Source organism: Mauremys mutica, chromosome 17 (genome assembly GCF_020497125.1).
Source record: "Mauremys mutica isolate MM-2020 ecotype Southern chromosome 17, ASM2049712v1, whole genome shotgun sequence".
In the NCBI taxonomy this organism is placed as follows: domain Eukaryota; kingdom Metazoa; phylum Chordata; order Testudines; family Geoemydidae; genus Mauremys; species Mauremys mutica.
The window spans coordinates 7059573-7083009 of NC_059088.1; the positions used below are offsets into that span (position 1 = coordinate 7059573).

General features: G+C 49.4%; 1 protein-coding gene across 1 annotated transcript in view; it reads left to right on the forward strand.

The window, feature by feature from the left end:
* Nucleotides 1-221: 221 nt before the first annotated feature.
* Nucleotides 222-23437, forward strand: part of LOC123351883 (IgGFc-binding protein-like) — a 121645-nt gene continuing 98429 nt past the window's right edge. Inside the window, exons 1-12 of the mRNA XM_044991563.1 lie at nucleotides 222-406; nucleotides 6504-6574; nucleotides 9097-10320; nucleotides 10617-10957; nucleotides 11737-12310; nucleotides 14235-14833; nucleotides 17779-18346; nucleotides 19077-19670; nucleotides 20184-20753; nucleotides 21023-21222; nucleotides 21838-21979; nucleotides 22689-23020. Coding sequence (XP_044847498.1) covers nucleotides 222-406; nucleotides 6504-6574; nucleotides 9097-10320; nucleotides 10617-10957; nucleotides 11737-12310; nucleotides 14235-14833; nucleotides 17779-18346; nucleotides 19077-19670; nucleotides 20184-20753; nucleotides 21023-21222; nucleotides 21838-21979; nucleotides 22689-23020 — 5400 coding nt within the window. The remainder of the gene's footprint in view (nucleotides 407-6503; nucleotides 6575-9096; nucleotides 10321-10616; nucleotides 10958-11736; nucleotides 12311-14234; nucleotides 14834-17778; nucleotides 18347-19076; nucleotides 19671-20183; nucleotides 20754-21022; nucleotides 21223-21837; nucleotides 21980-22688; nucleotides 23021-23437) is intronic.

Sequence of the window (23437 nt, forward strand, 5' to 3'; positions counted from 1 at the left end):
AGGGCCTGAACTCCCAGCTAGCTGGAAGAACAAGCTGTTCCCCAAGGGGCTACCTGACTGATACTGAACTGTATATAGCTGTATATAGGCGGTAGTGGGAAAAGACAGGGAAATAAAAGGGCACTGGTGTTTGAAAGAGTGGTCTCCAGCTAATTAGTACCACGAGCAACGAAGCACACGTTGACACGTGGGGGCATGTCTGGGATCTGAAGCCAACGAGCATGGTTGGCGGCCTGGCGATGAAGGAGACCCTGAAATGGCTCGTAGAGCAGCAGAAACAGACCCAGCAAGCCCTGCAGACTTTCCAGCAGGCACACCAAGCAGAAAGACAGGCCGCTTTGGTCTGGCAGGCCAAGCAACAGAAAAGCCTGCAGGACTTCATCCGGGAGCAAAGCAATGTCCACGGGTAGCTCCTGCAACGGCTGGTGAGTCCTGGGACAGGGGAGGGCGCCCGGCCGCTGGGCTGGGGACTTTGTAAAATGAGTCCGGCGGATGATCCGGACGCCTTCCTGGGAACTTTCAAGAGGGTAGCCGTGGGGGCCGGATGGGACAGGGCAACCTGGGCCCTCCAACTAGCCCCTTATTTGACTGGTGAGGCGCAAGCGGCCTATATGGCTTTGGGGGAGGAAGCTGCCCAGAACTATGAGGCCATGAGAGCAGCCATTTTGGAGCGGGTAGGCTTATCGGCAGAAAGGTACAGGCAGAAGCTCCGGTCGGCCCTCTGGATGTCTGCTGTGCAACCACGGGCATTCACCCAGAGGTTAAGGGACTGGGCCACACGCTGGATGAGGCCTGACACGCGTACCCTGGAGGAGATAATGGGCTCCCGGATACTGGAGCAGTTTTTGCAAAGCCTCCTGGGGACGGTGCACACCTGGGTGAGAAGACACCAGCCAGGCACCATCGAAGAGGCAGTATAACCGAGGAGTCTGTAGAGGCTGACTCGGCTGAGGGACCCCGGGGGGGAGAACAGCAACGGAAAGACAGAGAACTGGGGCGGAAGCTCGGAGATTCTTTCCCTGGGAGAGGCAAGGAGAAGAAAGGGGAGCCCCAAGGCGCACCCGAGAGGCCCGCCTGCCTAACGTGCTGGCATTGTGGGAAGCCAGGGCACATTAAGCAAGACTGCCCGGACATGGAATGTGGCTGGGCGGATTTTTGTGCTTGGACAGAACGGGTGGGACGGAAGTGGGGGCTGGGGGTGTCCACTGTGCCCGTGAAGGTGGGGTGGAGACCCCAAACAGTGTGGTCGACACCACCTCCAACTGCACGCTGGTGCGAAAGGCACTGGTCAAACCACATTGGCTCATTCCGGGGGCAAGGCTGGCCCTCAGATGCATACATGGGGACAGGAAGACAACAGGGGTACCGGTTGCCAAGGTACCCCTAGAAGCAAAGGGTTGCTTCAGATGGAAGTGGGTAGGGGTCCTGGAGAAACTACCATGTCCAGTAGTGTTAGGCCGGGACTGGGCCCCACTACCAGGCACGAAACAATGGGGTACCGTGAGAAGGGGGGTGGATCCCCGGAGAATGAGAACCCCAGGGCAGGAGGATGGGCCTAGTCCTGGGAACCGAGATAAAACTCCTAGACTGCAAAGCCCAGAGCGGTGAGACCCACAGGAAGCATATATGGGGGAGCTAGTCGGTCTGGACCCCACCGGAGAAGGAAGGGGCGCGGGGGAAAACCCCCTGATCCCGCTCTCTGCAGAGGAAGCCCCAGATGTACTGGGATGAATGGGGGAAACTGAGGCACAGAAGGTCCCACCCTGAGGTGGGAGGAACGCCAAGCCCCTGTCAGTGGGGCAGGAAGGCCCCGAGCTGCAAGGAGAGCCGGGGGGAAACTGAGTAGCGGGAGGTCCCGCTAGAAGCCGAAATAACCCCCGAACTCCAGCCAGACACACAGGGGGAGCTGGGGATAGGGGGCCTGCCGCACTGCGATTGGTGTGACGACCTGCGAGCAGAGGCAGAGATGGGGGGGCCTACCCCTCCGTGATATGTGCTCCTTCTGTGGGAGCGGGATGAAGAGACCGTCCGAGGTAATGGCTGGGGAGAGCCCCACCCACAGTACCCTCCCTTGGGGGAGCGGTGGAAGAGCCAAGGGGCCAAGAGGCCGAAGGCGGCCCGGGGTTGCCGTTCTTAAGGGGTGTGTGTGTGTAACAGGGTGCTGGCCAAAAGGCAGTGACTCAGCCCCTGTTAGCGCAGAGCCTGCTAGCACAGCTCCCAGCAAGGGGAAGAGATTAGAGCTGACGGGCTGTGGCTGATTAAAGCCCTGAAGGAGAGACACCTGTGAGCATGATGAGGGTAGGCCTATAAAGCTAGCAGGAAGGAAGTAGGAGGGGAGGAAAGTGAGGAGTGAGGGCCTGAACTCCCAGCTAGCTGGAAGAACAAGCTGTTCCCCAAGGGGCTACCTGACTGATACTGGACTGTATATAGCTGCATATAGGCGGTGGTGGGAAAAGACAGGGAAATAAAAGGGCACTGGTGTTTGAACGAGTGGTCTGCAGCTAATTAGTACCACGAGCGATGAAGCGCACGTCTACAGACAGGTTACAAACCCTAGTTAATAGTTCTACAACTTCACCTTTGAGTTCTTTCAGAACTCTTGAGTGAATGCCATCTGGTCCCGGTGACTTGTCAACGTTAAGTTTATCAATTAATTCCAAAACCTCCTCTAGTGACACTTCAATCTGTGACAGTCCCTCAGATTTGTCACCTACAAAAGCTGGTTTAGGTTTGAGAATCTCCCTAACATCCTCAGCCGTGAAGACTGAAGCAAAGAATTCATTTACTTTCTCCACAATGACTTCATCGTCTTTAAGCGCTCCTTTTGTATCTCGATTGTCCAGGGGCCCCACTGGTTGTTTAGCAGGCTTCCTGCTTCTGATGTTCTTAAATATCATTTTGTTATTACCTTTGGAGTTTTTGGTTAGCCGTTCTTCAAACTCCTTTTTGGCTTTTCTTATTACATTTTTACACTTAATTTGGCAGTCTTTATGCTCCTTTCTATTTACCTCACTAGGATTTGACTTCCACTTTTTAAAAGAAGTATTTTTATCTCTCACTGCTTCTTTTACATGGTTGTTAAGCCACAGTGGCTCTTTTTTACTTCTTTTACTGTGTTTCTTAATTTGGGGTATACACTGAAGTTCGGCCTCTATTATGGTGTCTTTAAAAAGTGTCCATGCAGCTTGCAGGGATTTCACTTTAGTCAGTGTACCTTTTAATTTCTGTTTAACTAACCCCCTCATTTTTGCATAGTTCCCCTTTTTGAAATTAAATGCCACAGTGTTGTGCTGTTGAGATATTTTTCCCACCACAGGAATGTTAAATGTTGTTATATTATGGTCACTTTTTCCAAGCGGTCCTGTTATAGTTACCTCTTGGACCAGCTCCTGCACTCCACTCAGGACTAAATCTAGAGTTGCCTCTCCCCTTGTGGGTTCCCGTACCAGCTGCTCCAAGAAGCAGTCATTTAAAGTATCGAGAAATTTTATCTCTGCATTTCGTCCTGAGGTGACATGTTCCCAGTCAATATGGGGATAATTGAAATCCCCCATTATTATTAAGTTCTTATTTTTGATAGCCTCTCTAATTTCCCTTAGCATTTCATTATCACTATCCTGGTCAGGTGGTTGAGATCCCTAATGTTATATTTTTATTAGAGCATGGAATTACTATCCATAGAGATTCTATGGAACATGTGGATTCACTTAAGATTTTTACTTCATTTGATTCTACATTTTCTTTCACATATAGTGCCACTCCCCCCCTGCACGATCTGTTCTGTCCTTCCAATATATTTTGTACCCTGGAATGATTGTGTCCCATTGATTGTCCTCAGTCCACCAGGTTTCTGTGATGCCTATAATATCAATATTCTCCTTTATCACAAGGCACTCTAGTTCACCCATCTTATTATTTAGACTTCTAGCATTTGTGTACAAGCACTTTAAAAACTTGTCCCTGTTTATTTGTCTGCCCTTTTCTGATGTGTCCTATTCTTTATGTGAAAGTTTGTCGTTTGATCTGGCCCTTACATTATCCTCTTCCATCCTCTGCTCCTGACTATAACCTAGAGAATCTCTATCAATAGACTCTCCTCTAAGAGAAGTCTCTGTTCGAGCCATGTGCTCCTCTGCAGCAGTCGGATTTCTCCCATCTCCAGTTTAAAAACTGCTCTACAATCTTTTTAATGTTAAGTGCCAGCAGTCTGGTTCCACTTTGGTTTAGGTGGAGGCCATCTCTCCTCTATAGGCTCCCCCCATCCCAAAAGTTTCCCCAGTTCCTAATGAATCTAAACCCTTCCTCTCTACACCGTCTCATCCACGCATTGAGACTCTGAAGCTCTGCCTGCTTACCTGGCCCTGCGCGTGGAACTGGGAGCATTTCTGAGAATGCCACCATAGAGGTCCTGGATTTCAGTCTCTTCCCTAGCAGCCTAAATTTGGCCTCCAGGAGGTCTCTCCTGCCCTTCCCTATGTCATTGGTACCTACATGTACCACGACCACCGGCTCCTCCCCAGCACTACACATAAGTCTATGTAGATGCCTCGAGAGATCCACAACCTTCGCACCAGGCAGGCAAGTCACCATACGATTCTCTCGGTCATCACAAACCCAGCTATCTATATTTCTAATGATCGAATCTCCCATTATTAACACCTGCCTTTTCTTAGTGATTGGCATTCCCTCCCCCGGAGAGATAACCTCAGTGTCAGAGGATACCCCAACACCATCTGGAAGGAGGGTCCCAACTACGGGAAGGTTTCCCTCTGCTCCCATTGACTGCTCTGCCTCCCTGGGCCTTTCATCCTCCTCAACAGCGCAGGGGCTGCCTGAGCGGAGGTGGGACAATTCTACAGTGTCCCGGAAAGCCTCATCAACATACCTCTCTGCTCCCTTAGCTCCTCCAGTTCCGCCACCCTGGCCTCCAAAGCCCGTACGCGGTCTCTGAAGGCCAGGAGCTCCTTGCACCGAATGCACACATACACCCCTCGCCCACAGGGCAGGTAATCAGACATGCTGCACTCAGCGCAATAAACTGGATAGCCCCCACTCTGCTGCTGGGCTTCTGCCTGCATTGTCTCCTGCACTACCTAGTTAATGAAAGGGTTTTGTTTAAATCAAGAAGTTTTGAATGTAGTTTAGTTTACAGGTTTTAAAGAATAGCAAATGAACCTTGCCCCCTTCCCACTTTCCTTCCAAACTCCCTTGCGAAACTCTCTGTTAGTAGCCCCGTGTCGCTTGCACACTGCTTTATAAAGCCCTGTCGTTCGTGAGAGCCCTGCCCACTGACTAAGGCTCAGCCAGTTAACAGAGGCTTCTAGCTTTCAAACCTTACTTTGAAGCTCACAGCTTCCAACTGCCAGCCACAGCACACGGTCCTTCAAACAACCAACCAAACAGACAGACAAACACAAGCTCAGCAAGTAACCCCCAAACACAAACACACACTACAGACAGCCACTTACCCCAAGGGGGCTTTATTTGCTCCTTCTTCACCTGGAGAACTCTCTTGCAAAACTCCATTAGCAGCCCCTGGTCACAAAGTCACCTAGAGAAAAGCACTGTGGCAGGGCAACGACTTACCAGCATGGTGCCTCCTGCTGGTTGTCCAGGGAATTAGCTCTTTTCCAGCTCTGGAGCACCCTCTGCTGGCTGATGCCTCACCTGCCGTTGGCCCCCGAGTCCCTCCCAGACCCCCATGCCCTTTACATCAGGGTTTCTGCCCACTACAGTACCCCCTCACTCTGGGTCTCCCCTCCCAGGGGAGCCCCCAACCCCTATCCCCACCTTGTCTCAATGGCTATTGCCAGTCTCCATTTAGCCCCTGCTCACTGGGGCAGATGGCAGTCTGTTAATGACTCATCACCGGCAAGCGGGGTTGGACCAGCTGCCTCTGCCTATCTCTGGGCTGCCCCTTTAGCCCTTTTACCAAGGCTTACAGCCTGGGGGTTTTCCTGGCTGGAGCTCCCCAGGTCCCTCTGCCCTTCTCCAGCACTGCTCCACCTTAGGTACCCTTCTCAGCTCCCAGGCAGCCAGGTCCTTCTCTCTCAGACAGCTAGAGAGAGACTCTCCTAGTCTCTGGCCCTCAGTCCTCTTACAGAGCCAGCCATGGCCTGACTGGGGCATGGCCCCACCTGTGGCTGCTCCCCTCAATCAGCCTAGCTTCTCCCCCGCCGCAGTCCTTTCCCAGGGCTGTTTTAAGCCCTTCAGGGGAGGAGCCGGGTGATCACGCCGTTACAAGCACCCATCGGGACGCCTCTCAAAGAAGAAAAGAACGTTATTCACCCCGTGCAGTAACTGAAGTTCTTCGAGATGTGTGTCCTTTTGGGTGCTTCATTACCTGCCCTCCTCCCCGCTGCTTCATAGTTCAAATGTGGTTGCTGCGGTACAGAAGAAACTGAGAACAGCACAGTATTATATAGACACCACTCACAGCACAAGATAGGGAGGAGCACATGTGCAGCCCAACGGGCACTGCTACTGAACATCTCTGATCCCAGGTGCAGGAGGTGCTACCACAGTGGAGCACCCAAAGGGATACACATCTGGAAGAATCTCAGTTACTGCACAGGTAAGTAAGTTTCGCATCTGTGGTATCCCCTATACCCACCCCCTACAACTTGAGTCTGATCAACTCAGCATAGGTTTGCCAAATAAAGGAACCTGAGTAATGAAATCCAGAATCAAACTCAGTGCTTTGTATCCCAGAGAACTGGATGAAGTGTTCTCCCAGAACTGGACAAGGTGTTCTGGATAAGCCAAGTAGAAAAGGTCTTGGAGGGAATCCCAACAATGAGATTTTTTAAAAACGAAGATATAGAGTGTGCTTTGGACTGTCTTTTCAATTTTGAACCCCTCACCCTCCGTGTGTGTGAGAGAGACACTGACAATGCTGCTGGTTCTCACAGATGTACAATGACATACGGGGTTTTGACCCTGCTGCAGAACCTCTTGCTAAAGACCCCGACTGAAAGCAAAGTGCTCAGATCTGTATAAAGTGCCGCCAGACTGTACTGAGCTCACAGATTCTCCCTGACCCCTCAAAATGCCCATTACCAAACGCTGTACCGCTCCACTAGCCCCACCTCTGCCACCCCACATCCCGTTTCGACAATTTCACAACAAAAAATCTCTTTCTTTCATTTCAAAGTGACTTTTTGTTTTGACCTGTACATTTACTTATTCTAAAACTATGTGAAAAAAAAGATCAAAATTGGAACGAAATGTTTTGAAATTATCAATTCAAAATGTTTCAGTTGATTCAAACTGAGAAAACATTCAGAGTTTAGGTTTGCAAAAATTTTCAGCATTCCACATTTCATTCCCATTTGGAATGGGAAAAAATGTAGAAATATTGAAAATTCTCAGTGGAAAAATCATTTCCTATCCAGTCCTCCTCATCAAAGTGCTTTACAAAGCAGGTCATTATCATGATTCCCATTTTACAGTTGTGGAAATTAAGGCACAGAAAGGGGAAGTGCTTTGCCTACAGTCACCCAGCAAGCCAAGGTCAGACCTGTGAACAGAAACCATGTCTTATGAATCCCAGTGCCCCGTTTTAGCCACAATACTACACTGCCCCTAAGCACCAGGCAAAGCTGCACAGGTGTCTTCAGACGGTTAAATAGTCAAGCTGGCTTAAGGTTTTTTAAATTAAAAGGATTCTTATTAAAAATGGCCTTTTTAAAATAACTTTGCAAAACTGATGGGTTTCCCCACCTTGAAATTTTTTGTTTATTTAAAAATGTAAATAGAAACAATAAACAAAAATGTGGCCTGTTGGTTTTTCTATTTTTTATTTCTGTTTTGATTTTTTTTCATCTTCCTTTTTAGCCTTCTTGTGCTCAGTCATGTCTATGTTTGGTCTTCTTCTTCCTCTTCTTATCTATGGTAATTCATTGCTTTTTTATTTGGTTTTCTTCTTTGATTGAAATTCTTAATACTTTTTGTTCTTCTTTCTCAATCTTCTTCATGTTTGGATTTTTTCATGCTCATTCTTCTTCCGTCTTCTTTATTCTCAATCTTTTTCTTCAAGTTTGGATTTCTTCCCGTTTCTTCTTCATACTGTTCCATCTTCTTCATGTTCAATCTTCTTCTGGTGTGTTCTTTTCTTCAATATTATTTAAGTCTGGATTTCTTCATGCTCATTCTTCTTCTGTCTTTGTGTTCAGCATTCTTCTTCAAATTGAGATTTCTTCATGCTCATTCTTGTTCTGTCTTCATGCTCAGTTTTCTTCACTTTGGGATTTCTTTGTGCTCATGTAACCCACACACCTCCTGGGTGTGGTGTTCTGTCCCATCTAGTGGCACCGAGACCCCTTAGAGAGAGATATACAATGAGTGCTCTACAGCCTTAGCTAACAGCCAGTTGGCTTTTAGCTCATGCTTTAGAGGCTCATGCACTAACCTCTAGAGGTCCCCAGTTTGACCCCCACCCACCAACATCTGTCAGCATTACACTCACTTTTCATCTTGTTCTAGCTTCTTCTTGCTCAATCTTTTCTCTCATTAATGCTCAGTCATTCTTCTCCATCAGCTTTGAGTTTCTTCATGTTTGGTTCTCATCTTCTTGGTTTTCTGGTCTTCCTCACATTTGGTCTTCCTTGTGTTTGTTGGCACTTCTTTGTAGTCTTCTTCTTTGTGTTCATATTCAGTGGTTCTTGTTTTTCAAATTCAGGCATCTCTGCAATGGTTGATTTGCTTTCTTCATGTTTTTCACATTTAACCTTCTTCTTATTTTTCTTCTACTTTAATTAGGTCCTTGTATTTGCTCTTTTTCATGATAGGTCTTCTTTTGCATGTTCTTCCTTTTCCAGGAGGAGAGTGATAGTCTAATGGTTAAAGTAGAAACGTCTGGGAATCAGGACTTGTCATTTCTATTTTTAAATCTGAAAGGAAAGTGGGATTTAGGGTTGAACTAAGAGGGCCTAGGAGTCAGGACTCCAGCGTTCTATTCCCACCGTGGGAGGGTCACTAGTATCTCTTGTTTAGTGCAGTGAATCTGGAAGTTGGGACACTTGGGTTCTTTTCCCAGCTGTGATTTGGTGTGGAGTTTCTGATCCTCTTTCTTAACCCACAATCTGTTACTTTCAGGTCTTTGCAGAGCAAGTTTCCGTGGGAAAGAATTCATTACGGTCTTCATGCAAAACCATGTCGAAAGTGTCGAAGCAGATTGCAAGCTCTTCATCACTGGTTACCATGCCTCCACTACGGTTACTGTGACGGTGAACAAGGGTACGTTCCGGAAAGTGACGCCTGTTGGAGAAGGACAGACGGTGACCGTGCAGATCCCAGCCTCGGTAGAGATGTTTGGGAGCAAAATATTTGATAGCACCATCCTGATTCAGGCTGACAAAGACATCTCTGTCCTGTCTGTTAACTCAAAGCCCAATTCCATCGATACCACTGTAGTGTACCCCACTGAGAAGTTGGGTACTGTATATTACATTGTAACTCCCCCTGGCAAATATGGAGGCACCTACAAAGAGTTTGCTGTCGTAGCAGGGCAGGCTCCCACTACAGTTGATATTTACTTGAAAGGGGCTGTAATGTTCAAAGGGTGGATCTATGCTGCTGGGCGTAAACTCACTGTTACCCTCGCTCCCTACCAAGCCTTGCAACTGCAAAGCTCTGTGGATTTATCTGGCACTAAAATCAAGTCTCGGGAACATGTGGCCGTCTTGACTGGGCACAGCTGTGCTGAACAAAACACTGTTTGTGATTACGCTGTCGAGCAGCTCCTGCCCGTCTCCAGCTGGGGCAGCACATACATCGTCCCTCCTCTGTCCTTCCAGAACAAGTATGACATTGCGTACATCATCGCCTCCCAAAACACTCGCATTGACTATCAGTCAGGGCCCACACGAGCTTCCCGCAACATATTGGCTGGGCAGGTTGTTCAATATAAAGTCCGAGTCTCTCACCCACTTTACATCTCTGCTGGTGCCGGCATCCAGGTTCTTCTCTTCTTCACTGGTGCTAATAATGGGAAATCCACGTATGACCCGTTCCTCATCAACATCCCACCCGTCACAAACTACTGCCACTCCTACCACATTGACGGGGTGAAGGATTTTGAGAACCGTGTGCTGATCGTAGTCAAGAGCTCAGAGTCCAGCAGGATCACCTCTGATCAGAGAGCCATAGGAAATGTCCAGTGGAGGCAGATCCCCGGCACGGAGTATTCTTGGGGAGAGTACAGCTTCGGAACAAAGATTAGTGCCCTTTCCGTACAGCACCCGACCTCTCCCTTCGGTCTGCTGAGCTTTGGAGGGGGGGAGCACAGTGGATATGGCTCAGCTGGCCTTTGTGCACCCAGTAAGTAATTTTTGTGTTTCTATAATTCCCAGGCAGTAAGTAATTTTTGTGTGTGTTTAATATCCAGGCAACCCCCCCCCCCACGCAAAAAAAAAACTGCACAGGATGAGAAATTACAACAAATATACACAAAGAGGCTATACACAGCTTGAGATCCAGCTTTGCCTCCTTTGTTACATCCTCATCCTGCACGGAGATACCTAGTGGTTGAGAAATGCAATGAAAACAAACAAATCACCCTGCCAGTACATGGCATAAGTGAGTTCTTGTATAACTGGCCGGTTGAATCTTTCTAGGTAACCCGGCCCTGTCCTGCAGCACTGTTCAATGCAGGAAGAAAGAGTCGTGTCAGATTGTAGATGGCCGCCCGGAGTGTGTGGCTGAGTCAGAATCCACCTGCTGGGCTCAGGGAGACCCACATTATCACACCTTCGATGGGCGGAATTTCGACTTCATGGGCACCTGCACCTACACCATCGCCAAGACCTGTGGCTCAGACTCAACTCTCCCGTCATTCAGTGTCAAGGCCAAGAACGACAACAGGGGCAACACGCGTGTTTCCTATGTTGGTTATGTGACGGTTGAAGTCTATAATGTCACTGTCTCAGTGGTCAGATCTGAGACTGGGTTTGTGAGGGTAAGAGCGCAATGTGAATAAATACTGATACTTTGTTTTCTGCTTATGTTTTAAGGGTAGATTTGGTGATGCTAACATAAAATCGCATTTGCTAGAGGCAGCTGCTGGAAAGTTTTACTACAGAGATTCACACTTCTACTTCAGAACTGAACAACGACTCGCTGCTATTCCAGCCTCCCTTCCCCTTCATCTCTACTTCCCCTTCCCCCCCTTCCCCTTCATCTGTGCCAATGCCCCTCAGTCCTGACCCTCAGCCCGCTGCTAATCCAGCTCTGGGCTCTCCTCACACAAAGCGGTGCCAGTGCCTCTCAATCTCAACTCACAGTCCCCCAGCAACTCCAGCCCTGGGCTCCCCATATACACACAGATCTGCTGGTGACCATCAATCCAGCCCCACAGTCTCCCCACCCCCACCCCACTATCCCAGCCCTAGGCTACCCCCACAGCCGCACATACATACAGCTCTACTATCCCAACCCTGGGATCCCCTCCCTCATGTAACTCTCTACCTCTGTCTTCAGCAGAGCATGACAAGCTACATGGTGGCTTTATATAGAAAAATCTGTGTGACTTGGGTATGTAACCACATTGCAATTAATGGGAGTTGCGTGGCTAAATCCCCTAGCTAAGCTTGCAAATCTCAACCTATTATTATTTATTATTTGTACTGCTGTGGCACATAGCAGCCTCAGTGCAGGGCCAGAAAGTACTTCACTGTGCCAGATTCCTTTGGGTAATGCACCCAAAACAATGTCTGTTTCTTGTGGTTCCCTTCCCAGGTGAACGCCCAGCGCTCCCGCCTTCCCATCTCCCTGCTCGAGGGGAAGCTGAAGGTGTATCAGAGTGGAGGTTCTGTGGTCATTGAGACTGACTTCTCCCTGAGGGTCTCCTATGACTGGAACAGCTACCTGGTGGTGAAGATCTCCAGCAGCTTCTCGGAGAGCATGTGCGGCCTGTGTGGCAACTACAATGGGGAACCTGGGGATGACTTTGCCACCCCCACAGGGGCACTGGCTGCCAGCCCCGTGGAGTTCGGGAAAAGCTGGAAGGTGGAGGACGGGGACAGGTTCTGCTGGGACGACTGCCACGGGGAGTGCAAGAGCTGCTCCCCAGAGCTGGTTGGCAGGTACAAAGCTGAGCCCTTCTGCGGCTGGATCACCAAAGAGGCGAGTGGCCCCTTCAGCCAGTGCCACTCCGTGATCGACCCCAAAATCTACCTGGACAACTGTGTCTATGACTTGTGCATGAACGACGGCCTCAAGGAGATGCTGTGCCGGGTGCTGACGAACTACGCTGATGCCTGCCGGAGAGAGGGGGCGGCCATCTCCGACTGGAGGACACCCACAGGATGCTGTGAGTATACCCAGGGTGACAAAGAGATGCTGGCTCATGACCTTAAGGCAGGAGGTTTTAGTAGCAGAGTTTGAAGCCAATGGCAAAATGGGAACAGGTCCCCCAAGAGGTCTTAAGTGATTTGTAAAACTGAGTGTAAATATCATAGAGACTCTGAGATATCATGGCTATGGTAGGACTGCACAGATAGATGTTTAAGTGGCTTTGGAAAATCACAATGAGAATTGATCTCTCTGTATCAAACCTCAGTGGTCCCCAGTTGGCTTTTTTTGAATCCCTGTCTTCTTTTAATACTTGTGCTGTTTGTTAGGCACCTATAAACTAATGATAATGAGACAGTTCCTTCCCTGGTGGAAATTGGCATGATTTCTTTGATTTCAGCAGAGGTTCTGGCCTCACCCTTGTCTGTTGAGGGAATTTGAAAAATGGCCAGTGCAAATAATGTAAAGAAGTGGGGGCACTGAATAAGAAGGAAACAGTCAAAGGTGTGCCCGTGCAGAGCTTGGCTAACTGATGACTCAGGCCAGGTCTATGCCTGAAACATTTGCCAGTATAATAATGGCAGTTAGGACTGTGATTCTTTGTGACATTTTTATACTGGCAAAAAAACCTAGTGTAGAAGCAATTATACTGGCAAACATAGGACTGGATCATTGCGTTCAGTCCCTCCTGTTGCAGCCATCCCATCATACAATCCCATTCATAATTTTATCAAGCTCCAACTTCAAATTAGGTAGGTCCTTTACCCAACTGCTCCTATTGAAAATCTGTTCCAGAACTTCACTCTGTTCTGATGTTAAGAAACCTTCTAATTTCAAGTGTAAACTGACTCATGGCCAGTTTAGCCTCCTTTGTTCTTATGTCAGTGTTGTCCTTTCGTTAAAATACCTTTTCTCCCTCGATGTATTTATGGAGAGCAATCACTTCTGAGTTCTCTGGGGGTTCTTGACCCCCCTCTCTATCCCAGGCCCTGCCCCCACTCCACCCCTTCCCCCAAATCTCCCCCCTGCCCTGCCTCTTTCTGCCCTGTTTCTCCCCCTTCTCCACAGCACCTCCTGCATGCTGCTGAAGAGCTGATCACCGGCGGGTGGGAGGCACTAAGTGGAGGGGGAGGAACTGATTGATGGGGCTGCCAGTGGGTGCTGAGCACCCACTGTTTTTTTCCCTGGATGCTCCAGCCTCGGAGCACCCATGGAGTCAGCGCCTAATCCTCTCCTTTGCTATGTTAAATTAGCGAAGCTCTTTTAGTCTACTCTCTTAAAATAGGCCCTCCATTCCCCATAGCGTCTTACTAGCCCTTCTCTGCATCTACCCCAGTCTGATTAGATCTTTCTTCAACATGGGTGACCACAGCTGGACACAGGGCCCAGCAAAGACCTTTTGCCATTATAGCTTAATTCATTTGGGGAAATGGTATGAGCTATATCAGCATAAAAACTCTTTTGCTGGTATAAGCAGTATCCCGACTAGGGGAGTTTGCTGGTATAGGTATACTAGCATACCCTTTCTCGTGTAGACTAGGTATAAGCAGTGGATGAGACAACCTGATCAGAGGATCTGAAGAGGGAGGAAGTGGGAAGGGGAAATACTCCCAGTGAGTATATCTAACAGTAATGGGACAAGGTGGAGCAAAGGGAAAATGGTGAAGTCTATCAGCCTTCAAAATTATCTTCTCCAGTGGATGGGTGGGAGCCCCATTACTTCAGTCTTTTAAAGATAAACTGGACAAAGCCATGGGCTGAAGGTGATGGGGGCTGTGACATCTCTAGTTCTATGGGTCAGGGCTCACTGTAGGTTCAGGAGTATCATTAGAGGCTGCTATGATGTAGAATTTCCAGCTGGGCTCCTCAGACCAGTGCCAAACTGTTTCATGCTACAGGGGAGCAATATTCCCAGAGACCTCAGTGTCCTGTTCTTTTGACAGCTCTGCCCTGCCCGGAGAACAGCCAGTATAAGGCTTGCGGCTCTGCATGTCCTGCCACCTGCAATGACCAAGCAGTCCCTAACAACTGCTCCTCACCCTGCGTGGAGACCTGCCAGTGCAACAAGGGCTTCGTGTTGGACGCTGGGAAATGCATCCCCAAGGCTGGATGTGGGTGCGAGTTCCAGGGGCGTCTGTATGATCTTGGAGAGCAATTCTGGGGGGACAGCACCTGCACCAGACGGTGCCTCTGTGACCCCCAAACCAGGCAAGTGAGATGCCAGGCCACAGGGTGCAGGACTGGGGAACAGTGCCGGGTAGAGAATGGCATCCAGAACTGCTACCCCAGCAGCTATGGAACCTGCTCAGCTTCAGGGGATCCTCACTACATCAGCTTTGACGGGAAGAAGTTTGACTTCCAGGGCACCTGCCTGTATCAGTTTGCCGGGCTGTGCATCAAAAGCCAGGACCTGGTGGATTTCCAGGTCCTAGTTCAGAACGACCATCGGGGCAGCCAAGTCGTGTCCTTCACCAAAGTTGTGCAGGTCAAAGTCTATGAGGTTGACATTGTGATCAGCAGGGAAAACCCCGGCAGAGTCGTGGTGAGTTTATCAAGCCCTTCTGCCCTTTCCTGGTCAGTCATCAGACCTGTCTTCCTTTGCCATGTTTAGCCACCGAACCTTTCTTTCTTTCCTGTGGTCAGTCGTCATTCTTTTCTTCTTTCCTGAGTTCGCTCCTTTTACATTTTCTTTTACCCAGGACACTGTTATTAGATGTTTAATTCAACCACATTTTCAACACACACTGAAATTTCCGATGTATATTTTGGACTTCAGGTGGCTAACGGTTTTCATACCAAAACTTTTTTGGTAAAATGCAGGTTTGGCGAAACGAAAACACTTTGAGATTGTGTCAGTTTCACCAAATTGTTTCATTTGGAAAGAACCTTAACAAAAAACCCAATCAAATGTTCCATTTTGACATTTTAAAACAAAAATTCAGTTCAAAATGACTTTTAATTTCAAATTTTCCTTTATGATAGTTTTAGAAATAAAATTAAACACACGACGTGCTTGAAATTCAACCAAAACATTTTGTTTTGCGTCAAATGGAAAGTTTAGTTCCCCCCTCCCAATATTTCATTCACTGAAAATTTTGGCACCTTTCATTTTGGTTCGATGTAATTTTTGTTTGTTTGTTTGTTGGTTGGTTGGTTTTGGAATTGCCAGCAAACTGAAAAACCTGTTATTCTCCCAGCTATAATTTGGAGTTGTCAGGAGCTGCATCCAGCTAGGACATGGCCCACATCTGCCTCTCTCTCAGTTCTAGGGTTGCCAACCTTCTTATTTCTGAAAACTGGACCCTCTTCCCCATCTCTTCCCCCAAGGCCCCGTCCCCGATTCGCTCCTCTTTCCCGCCTCCTGCATCACTCACTGCTCTCCCCGCCCAACTCCAGGGTGAGCAGCCCCGAGGGACTTGCAAACCCCACCTCCAGCGAGCTGCCTGGTAGTGCAGGTCAGAAGAGCACTGTAGCCACCCAGGAGCAGCCCCACTGAACTAGGAGGCAGCCCTCCTGCACGGCAGCCTCCCACCTCCCTCTGCGCTGCCTGCCCAGCAGCCCCCTTCCTTGTCCGCTCGAGCCCTTCCAATTGGGTTACCAATTTTGTAATTGCAAAAAACTGAACACCCTTGCCCTGCTCCTTCCCTGAGCCCTGCCTCACCCCTTCTCTGAGGCCCTGCCCCCAATCACTGCAGCCCCCCTCCCTCCGTCACTTGCTCTCCCCTACCCTCACTCACTTTCACTGGGCTGGGGCAGGGGGTAGGGGTGTGGGAAGGGGTGAGAGCTCCAGCTGGGGGTGAGGGTTCTGGGATAGAAATGAGGGGTTCAGGGTGCAGGAGGGGGCTCTGGGCTGGGGCAGGGGGTTGGGGTGCAGGAGGGGCTGAGGGCTCCGGTTGGGGCTGTGGGCTGTGGGGTGGGGCTGGGGATGAGGGGTTTGGAATGCGGGAGGGGGCTCAGGGCTGGGGTAGGACATTGGGGGTGGGAGGGGGTGCAGGCTCTGGGAGGGTGTTTGGGTGTGGGAGAGGGTTTCGACCTGGGGCAGGGGCTTGGTGTGCAGGGTCTGGGAGGCAGTTCTGACCTGGGGCAGGGGGTTCAGGATGTGCTCTGGGGCAGGGGGTGGCTCCAGGTTGGTGGCCCAGCAAGGCTAAGGCAGGCCCCCAGCCTGCCCTGGCTCCACACTGCTCCCACAGGTGGCCGGCATGTCCACTTTTCGACTGGACTGTCCGGTTGAAAATGGGACATTTGGCAATCCTGCTCAGTTTCCCCAGCTCAGATGTAATTTCATGTAGATAATCAGCCAAACCTTACTTTCCGCATTGCTGCTATACAAATAAGGCTTCTCTGTGTATGTTCGCATGGCAAGCGGAGCTGAGTGAAACTTCACAGGAAGTTTAGATCTTTCCAAATTGTGTTTTCATCCCAAAATGGGGTAAAAAGTTGAAATGTCAAAATATGACATTTTAATATGTTCAAGTGAATGAAACATTTCAAGCAACTCAAACAGGAATGTTCTGATCCAGCTTCTTGAGCCACATTTCAAGATTAAATCGTATTTCCCTATTGCCTGATCGGAGCTGTAGTTCCTGACACCATTTTCTCCTCGGGGACTATATCTCCCATAATACAACCAGAGTCATGTGATACCCATGATGCTCCAAACAGTATTACTGGGAGCTGTAGTCCTCCAGGGAGTCCAGCCCATAGGAGAGAATGGGGACTGGAACTACAACTCCCATAAGGCAATGTGCCATGAGAAAAAGAAGCTTAATTTTTTTTTAACTGACTCAAAATGAAACATTGTGGGGCAGTTAAAAAATGAAATATTCCAGATCAGGTCAAATTGACAAAAAATGGTTTTCTTGTCAGGAAAATAGATTTTTTTTTCAAGAAATCAAAATTTTCTGACTGCATTCTCTGCTGCAAAAATCATTCTGATGGAGAATTCTGACCAGCTTTTGCAAGTTATTTCTCCTCAGATTCATTAGCTTTCTTCCTTTTCTATGTTCGTCAGCCTTTCTGTGTTTCTTCTCTTTTTGTGTTTAGTTGCCATAACTTTCTTTCTTTGGCATTTTGTCATTGTACCCCTGTCTCTTATTTTTCTATCCCCAGTCATCGGTGATTGTGCATTGCGCTTCATTTGGGAGGAGGTTTGTATTGACAATTTTAATCAGTCACTCTGATGACAAAATGGTGGGAATTTTTTAGCAGTCAAAAACATTCCCAAATTGAAAATGTTTGGTTTCGGAATCAATACAATTTCATTTTCAAAACCTATTTAACCTCCAAATGGAAACAGTTAAAAACATAGTTAAAAAGAGTTTTTTAAAAAAGGAAAATAAAAAATGAAGAGAATGAAAATGAAATAAAAATTCACCATTTGGGTTTTGTTTTCAACCAGCTCTACCTGTAAAGTTCTTTAGGGGGCAGGTTCAGAGTTGCTTCCTCAGTGTCAGACCATTCTCACTGATCCCTTGGCATTGATCCCAGGTGAACAGCGTGCTGATCAACCTACCATATAGCACCAACGACAGCAAGATCTCCATATACCGGAGGGGGCAGGCAGCAGTGGTCCAGATTGACTTCGGTCTCACCGTCACCTTTGACTGGCAGGGCCAGATCACTGTCACTGCTCCAAGCACCTACGCTGGAGCCGTGTGCGGTCTCTGTGGGAACTTCAACGGGGACAAGGGTGATGAGTTGACCACGAGGGGCGGCACATTGGCCCCAAACCCAACGGTCTTTGGGCAGAGCTGGAAGGTGAAGGATATCCCCGGCTGTGTGGAGATTACCAAGTACGAGTGCTCAGATCTAGAGGCTGTTGAGAGACGCCAAAGAGGAATGAATGGGGAGTGTGGGATCCTCCTAGACAAGAGCGGCCCCTTCCGAGAGTGCCACAGCAAAGTCGACCCCGAGGGCTACTTCCAAGACTGCGTGTACGACTATTGCGTCTTCAAAGGCCAACAAGCTGTGATATGCCAGCTTATCACCAGCTATGCCACAGCCTGCCATGCTGCTGGGGTGACTATCTATGCCTGGAGGACCAACTCCTTCTGCAGTAAGTGGAAGCAGCTTGGGACCATCTTCTGGGATGAAAGTTAATGCACGAGAGAAAGAAAACAGAGTCTTTGCTCAAGGGAAAGACAAGTTGGTTGGTGTTCAGGGAATAGGATATAAGATGTTTCTGCTCTAGGGGGTGCAGGCTCTGATCCAGCCCCAGGGTTGGGGGACTGGCCAGCTCAAGGTGGGCATGGGAGATGATATGGGGCTTTTCCCCTCTAGGGGGCACCAGCTCTGATCTGACCCCAAGACAGGGGCAGGGAATTGGAATTCAGGGCCTGTCGCCTGGAGAGTGCAAATTCTAATCCAGGCCCTGCCTGGGGGTGAGAAGTTGACTCAGTGTGGGTTGTCCAGGGAATGGGATATGGGGCCTGTATTTCGTGAGCATGTGAATCTCATGCAGATCCTTATTGGACAAATGAGCCTGTCACAGAGCTCACGGTAATATCTGGAACTAAATACCCCTGAGTTGCCAGTGTCAGAAGAGGTCAAGAGATGAATGAACCATGGAGACTGAACTCTCCTCTGACAAGGGGTCCAACAATGACATACTGGCAAGGCACAATATGACGGAAGTTTTCCCGGCGGCTTCCTATACTGCACCCAACAGACTCCGTTGTCCAGGGCTGTCATCAGGCGCCCTTCTCCAGCCCTTACATTGTTACATAGTTCAGAATCCATCTAGTTCTCTTTTATGGGATGCTAACGTCTTGTTGTTTCAATGGCAGGTCTCTCCTGTGCCCAAAACAGCCACTATGAGGTCTGTGCCCGGGGCTGCCAGTCGACCTGCAGCAGCCTCTACGCCCCAGTTCAGTGCTCGGCCCAGTGCTGGGAAGGCTGCGTGTGTGATGAGGGCTTTGTGCTCAGCGGTGATGAGTGTGTTCCTATATCCCAATGTGGATGTGGCTACCTGGGATTTTATTATAAGGCTGGGGAGACTTTCCACCCAACATGCCAGGAGCAGTGTGTGTGCCAGGCCAGCGGAGACGTGGTGTGTAAGGGGTTGTCCTGCCGCCCTAATGAGGAGTGCAAGCTGGTGAATGGCATCCGGAAATGCCAGCCTGTCGGATCTGCAACATGCTCCGCAGCCGGGGACCCCCACTACCTCTCCTTCGATGGGGTCGCCTTTGATTTCCAAGGCACCTGCACCTACATCCTGGCCAAGACCTGCGCTGATGCCGGGAACCTGACGTCCTTTGCCGTGAAGGTGGAAAATGAGCCCTGGGGCAATGGGAAGGTGTCTGTCACCAAGCTGGTGTCCGTGGAGGTCTATGGGCTCACGCTCACCCTGCTGCAGAACAAGAAGGGGCTTGTCATGGTAAGTCCTGCTCATGGTGATCCCGTGGGTTTGAAACCAGCCAAGGGGCAGCCCCAGTGATGTGGCAATGCCAAGAGGCACTTGTCTCACAGGTCAGTCATTAGAATTAACTCTCTGGGGAGACCCCAACTGGGGTCAAAGACTGAGAGTGTGATCCTGACCTCATTGACACCAGTGTAAATCCAGAGGCCTCACGCTGAAAAAAGTGGACTATGGATTTTGAATGGTACAAGTGACACCAGAATCCAGTCCTCACCCCATTGCAGTGAGTGGATGATTGCAGATTAACCTCAGGGAACAGATCAGAATCCAGACCTGACCCTGTTACACTGAAAGAAGTGACTGTGGTTTTACCTTGGGATCAGTGAAATGAGAATCTGGCCCTAACTTAATTCAGTTCAGTGGAGTCACTACAGATTTGCCCAGGTGTCACCGAGACCCTGTCTTGTGCCCATAACCCACCCCTACAGCATCCACTCCCCCGGCTCACAGGGAATGCTCTGTCTCTTCCAGGTAGATGGGGTGTCCCACAACCTCCCTGTGGTCGTGGCCGATGGGCAGCTCCAAGCATATCAGCACGGCGGGAACGTGCTGGTGCAAACGGACTTCGGCCTCACCGTGAGCTACGACCTGGTTTACCACGCCAGAGTCACCGTCCCAGGGAACTACCAGGGCCAGACGTGCGGCCTATGCGGGAACTACAACGGGCGTCGGGACGACGAGTTCCTGCTCCCCGATGGCAGGGCGGCCCCTAACGTGGCAGCGTTCGGTTCCGCCTGGAAAGTCCCAGTCCCGGGGGTGGCCTGTGCTGACGGATGCACCAGGGACAACTGCCCGGTCTGTGAGGAGAGGAAGAAGGACATCTTCAAACAGCGCAACTACTGCGGGCTGCTCACGGCCCCCGATGGCCCCTTCACTGCCTGCCACAGCACGGTCAGCCCCACTGTGTATTTCAACAACTGCCTCTATGATCTGTGCCTGGGCAATGGGGACTCCCAGGTCCTGTGCCAGAGCATCCACAGCTACGTGACGGCCTGCCAAGAGGCCCGGGTCACCATTCAGCCCTGGAGGAGCGCCTCCTTCTGCCGTAAGTGCCGTGATGCTGGTGTAGCACAAGGGCCTGTCCCACTTGCTCCAATCCCTCTGGGGGGTGGGGACAGCGATTCTAGGTATCTCATTCCAGACCTCTGGGCTTCTTCAGAGACTCCTTTGGGTGGGAACCAACAACTTCATGTTCTGTTTTAAAGGTGACCTGGTCCTCTTGTCCCTGTTAGAGTCTCCTCTCCTTCATGGCTGTCCCTCAAAGCTGTGGGGTGAGATCTCTCCAGCCATCAATTACTTCCCTTTCCGCTTTAGCTCTGCCCTGCCTGGCTAACAGTCACTACGAGCTGTGCGCCGACCTTTGCACCACCACCTGTGCCAGGATCACCGACGCCAGGAAGTGCCCAGATACCTGCGCCGAAGGCTGCCAGTGCGACGATGGCTTCCTCTTCGATGGCCAGGGTTGCGTTGCTCTGCAGAGCTGTGGGTGCTTCAACAAGGGGCTATATTACAAGGTACCGCCCCCTGCTGGGGTATTAGCTCCTATCCATTCGCTTCCTCCACGCCCTGCTCTTATCGGCCATGTTGGATCAGACCGTTGTCACTTGCCAATGGCCAATACATAAATCTCTATAGAAAGGCAAACAACATTAATGGTACAATTCTCTTTCCATGAACCCTGGTTCTGAAAGTGGAGTTGGGTCTAGTGGATTAGAGCAGGGTGGCCGGGAATGATAACTAATAGCTTCTGTCCCTTGCTCTGGGAGGAGAGTAGGGCCTAGTGGTTTAGAGCAAAAGGGGGCAGGGACCCAGGACTCCTGGGTTCTATAGCCAGCTCTCAAGGAGAGTGGGGTCTCTGTCAAATCAAGTCAGGGATTTTATCATTGAATTTTGGATGAGGGACTTGACAGTCAAGAGGTAAAGAAAAGAGCAAGGGGGGTGGGAGCCAGGACTCCTGGGTTCTGTTCCTGGCTCTAGGAGAAGAGTGAGATCTAGTGAGTTGGGGACGCTGGGAGACAAGAGATGTGATTTCTGTACCCATATATGGGCTACATATAACTGAAAACTTCCTCACTGTAAAACCATATTTGTCTGGGTTACATTGTCTTAGTTCTCCTTTTTTCAAACAGCCCAACCACACGGTCCTGAAGAAGAAGTGCCAGCAAAGCTGCACCTGCATTCCTGGCCAAGGATTCACCTGTGAGGCCCACAGCTGTGCCAGTGATGAAACCTGTGAGATCAGAGATGGAGTCATGCAATGTATCAACAAAGGTAAAAGAGAGTGAGTGAAAGAAGAAGAGAGGTGATTGTAGAACTGGACATTGGAGCAGACTCAATCGAGTCACAACAGCTGAGGGTCTGGCCCAAAGTAGAGTTTCTATCCTTAGATCTAGGAGGGGAGTGGGGTCAAGTGGTTAGAGCAGGGGGGCTAGGAGCCAGTTCTCCTGGGCTTTATCCCCAGTTCTAGGAGGGGAGTGGGATCTAATGAGTTATAAGGGTAGGAGATGGGGGGCTGGGAGGCAAGACGTGAAATCAAGAAATTGATTTTATCCTTGGCTTTTGGATCAGGGACTTGACAGTCAAGAGGTAAATAAAAGTCTCCTCTGTTTCTGCCTTTTAGGTCATATGTTGAGGTCCTTACTCTATCTATTTACTTAATCCCTTCTCAGGCAGAGCTTCTATCCTGCATCTTAGCAGGAGGTTAGACTACATGACCCTTTCGGTCCCTTCTAACCATCTGATTCCATGATTCTACAGAAGCCAAGGGAATTTCTTCCTCATCAATCACTGAGCAGGGACATACAGTTTAGGTCTCTCATCTGTAGCAAACTGTCTGTTATTGACTCCTCTCTGGTAGGCCTCTCTTCCGAATGACTTTGGTGGGCCAGTTGGTTCTGGACAATAACTGAGCCTATGCTGAACCAAGCTTGCCTGGCATCTAGCTCTCACTCATGGACTCCTGGGATTTCTTCCCTTTCAGATCCTTGCAAAGTTCTGAAGTGCCGGACCAAGGAGACGTGCAAGATCAAGAATGGCCGTGCAACTTGTGTTCCCAACTTCATTGGAACCTGCTGGGGCTGGGGGGACCCGCACTATCACACCTTTGATGGGCTGAACTTTGACTTCCAGGGCACCTGCACCTACACCCTGGCCAAGTACTGTGGGACTGACCCCACCCTGGTGCCCTTCACCATCAATGAGAAGAACGACAACCGGGGGGGGAATCAGGCTGTCTCCTACGTGCGCCTGACCAACATCTATGTCTATGGGTACAACATCGCTATCTACAAGAAGGAAGTTGGGAAAATCAGAGTGAGTAGAAAATGCAAAAATGATTGGAATAAAAACATCTTCCGATCCACACCCCCAAATATATCTATCTTTGAATCCATCTCCCCTTCCATCCTCCTACATATCTATCTATCTATTCTCATACCTGTGCATCCATCCTCCCTTCCATCTCCGTACAAAGCTCTTTATCTATCCTTCCCCATACACATCTATCCATCACTCTGTCTATCCCCCATATCTATCTATCTATCTATCTATCTATCTATCTATCTATCTATCTATCTATCTATCTATCTATCTATCTATCTATCTATCTATCTATCCCCCACAGACATCTCTTTTTCTCTCCATCCATCCTCTCCATCCTCATGCACACATAGATAGATAGATACCAAATATATTTTGGAGAATTGCAAAATCTTTTTTGTTCCATTCATA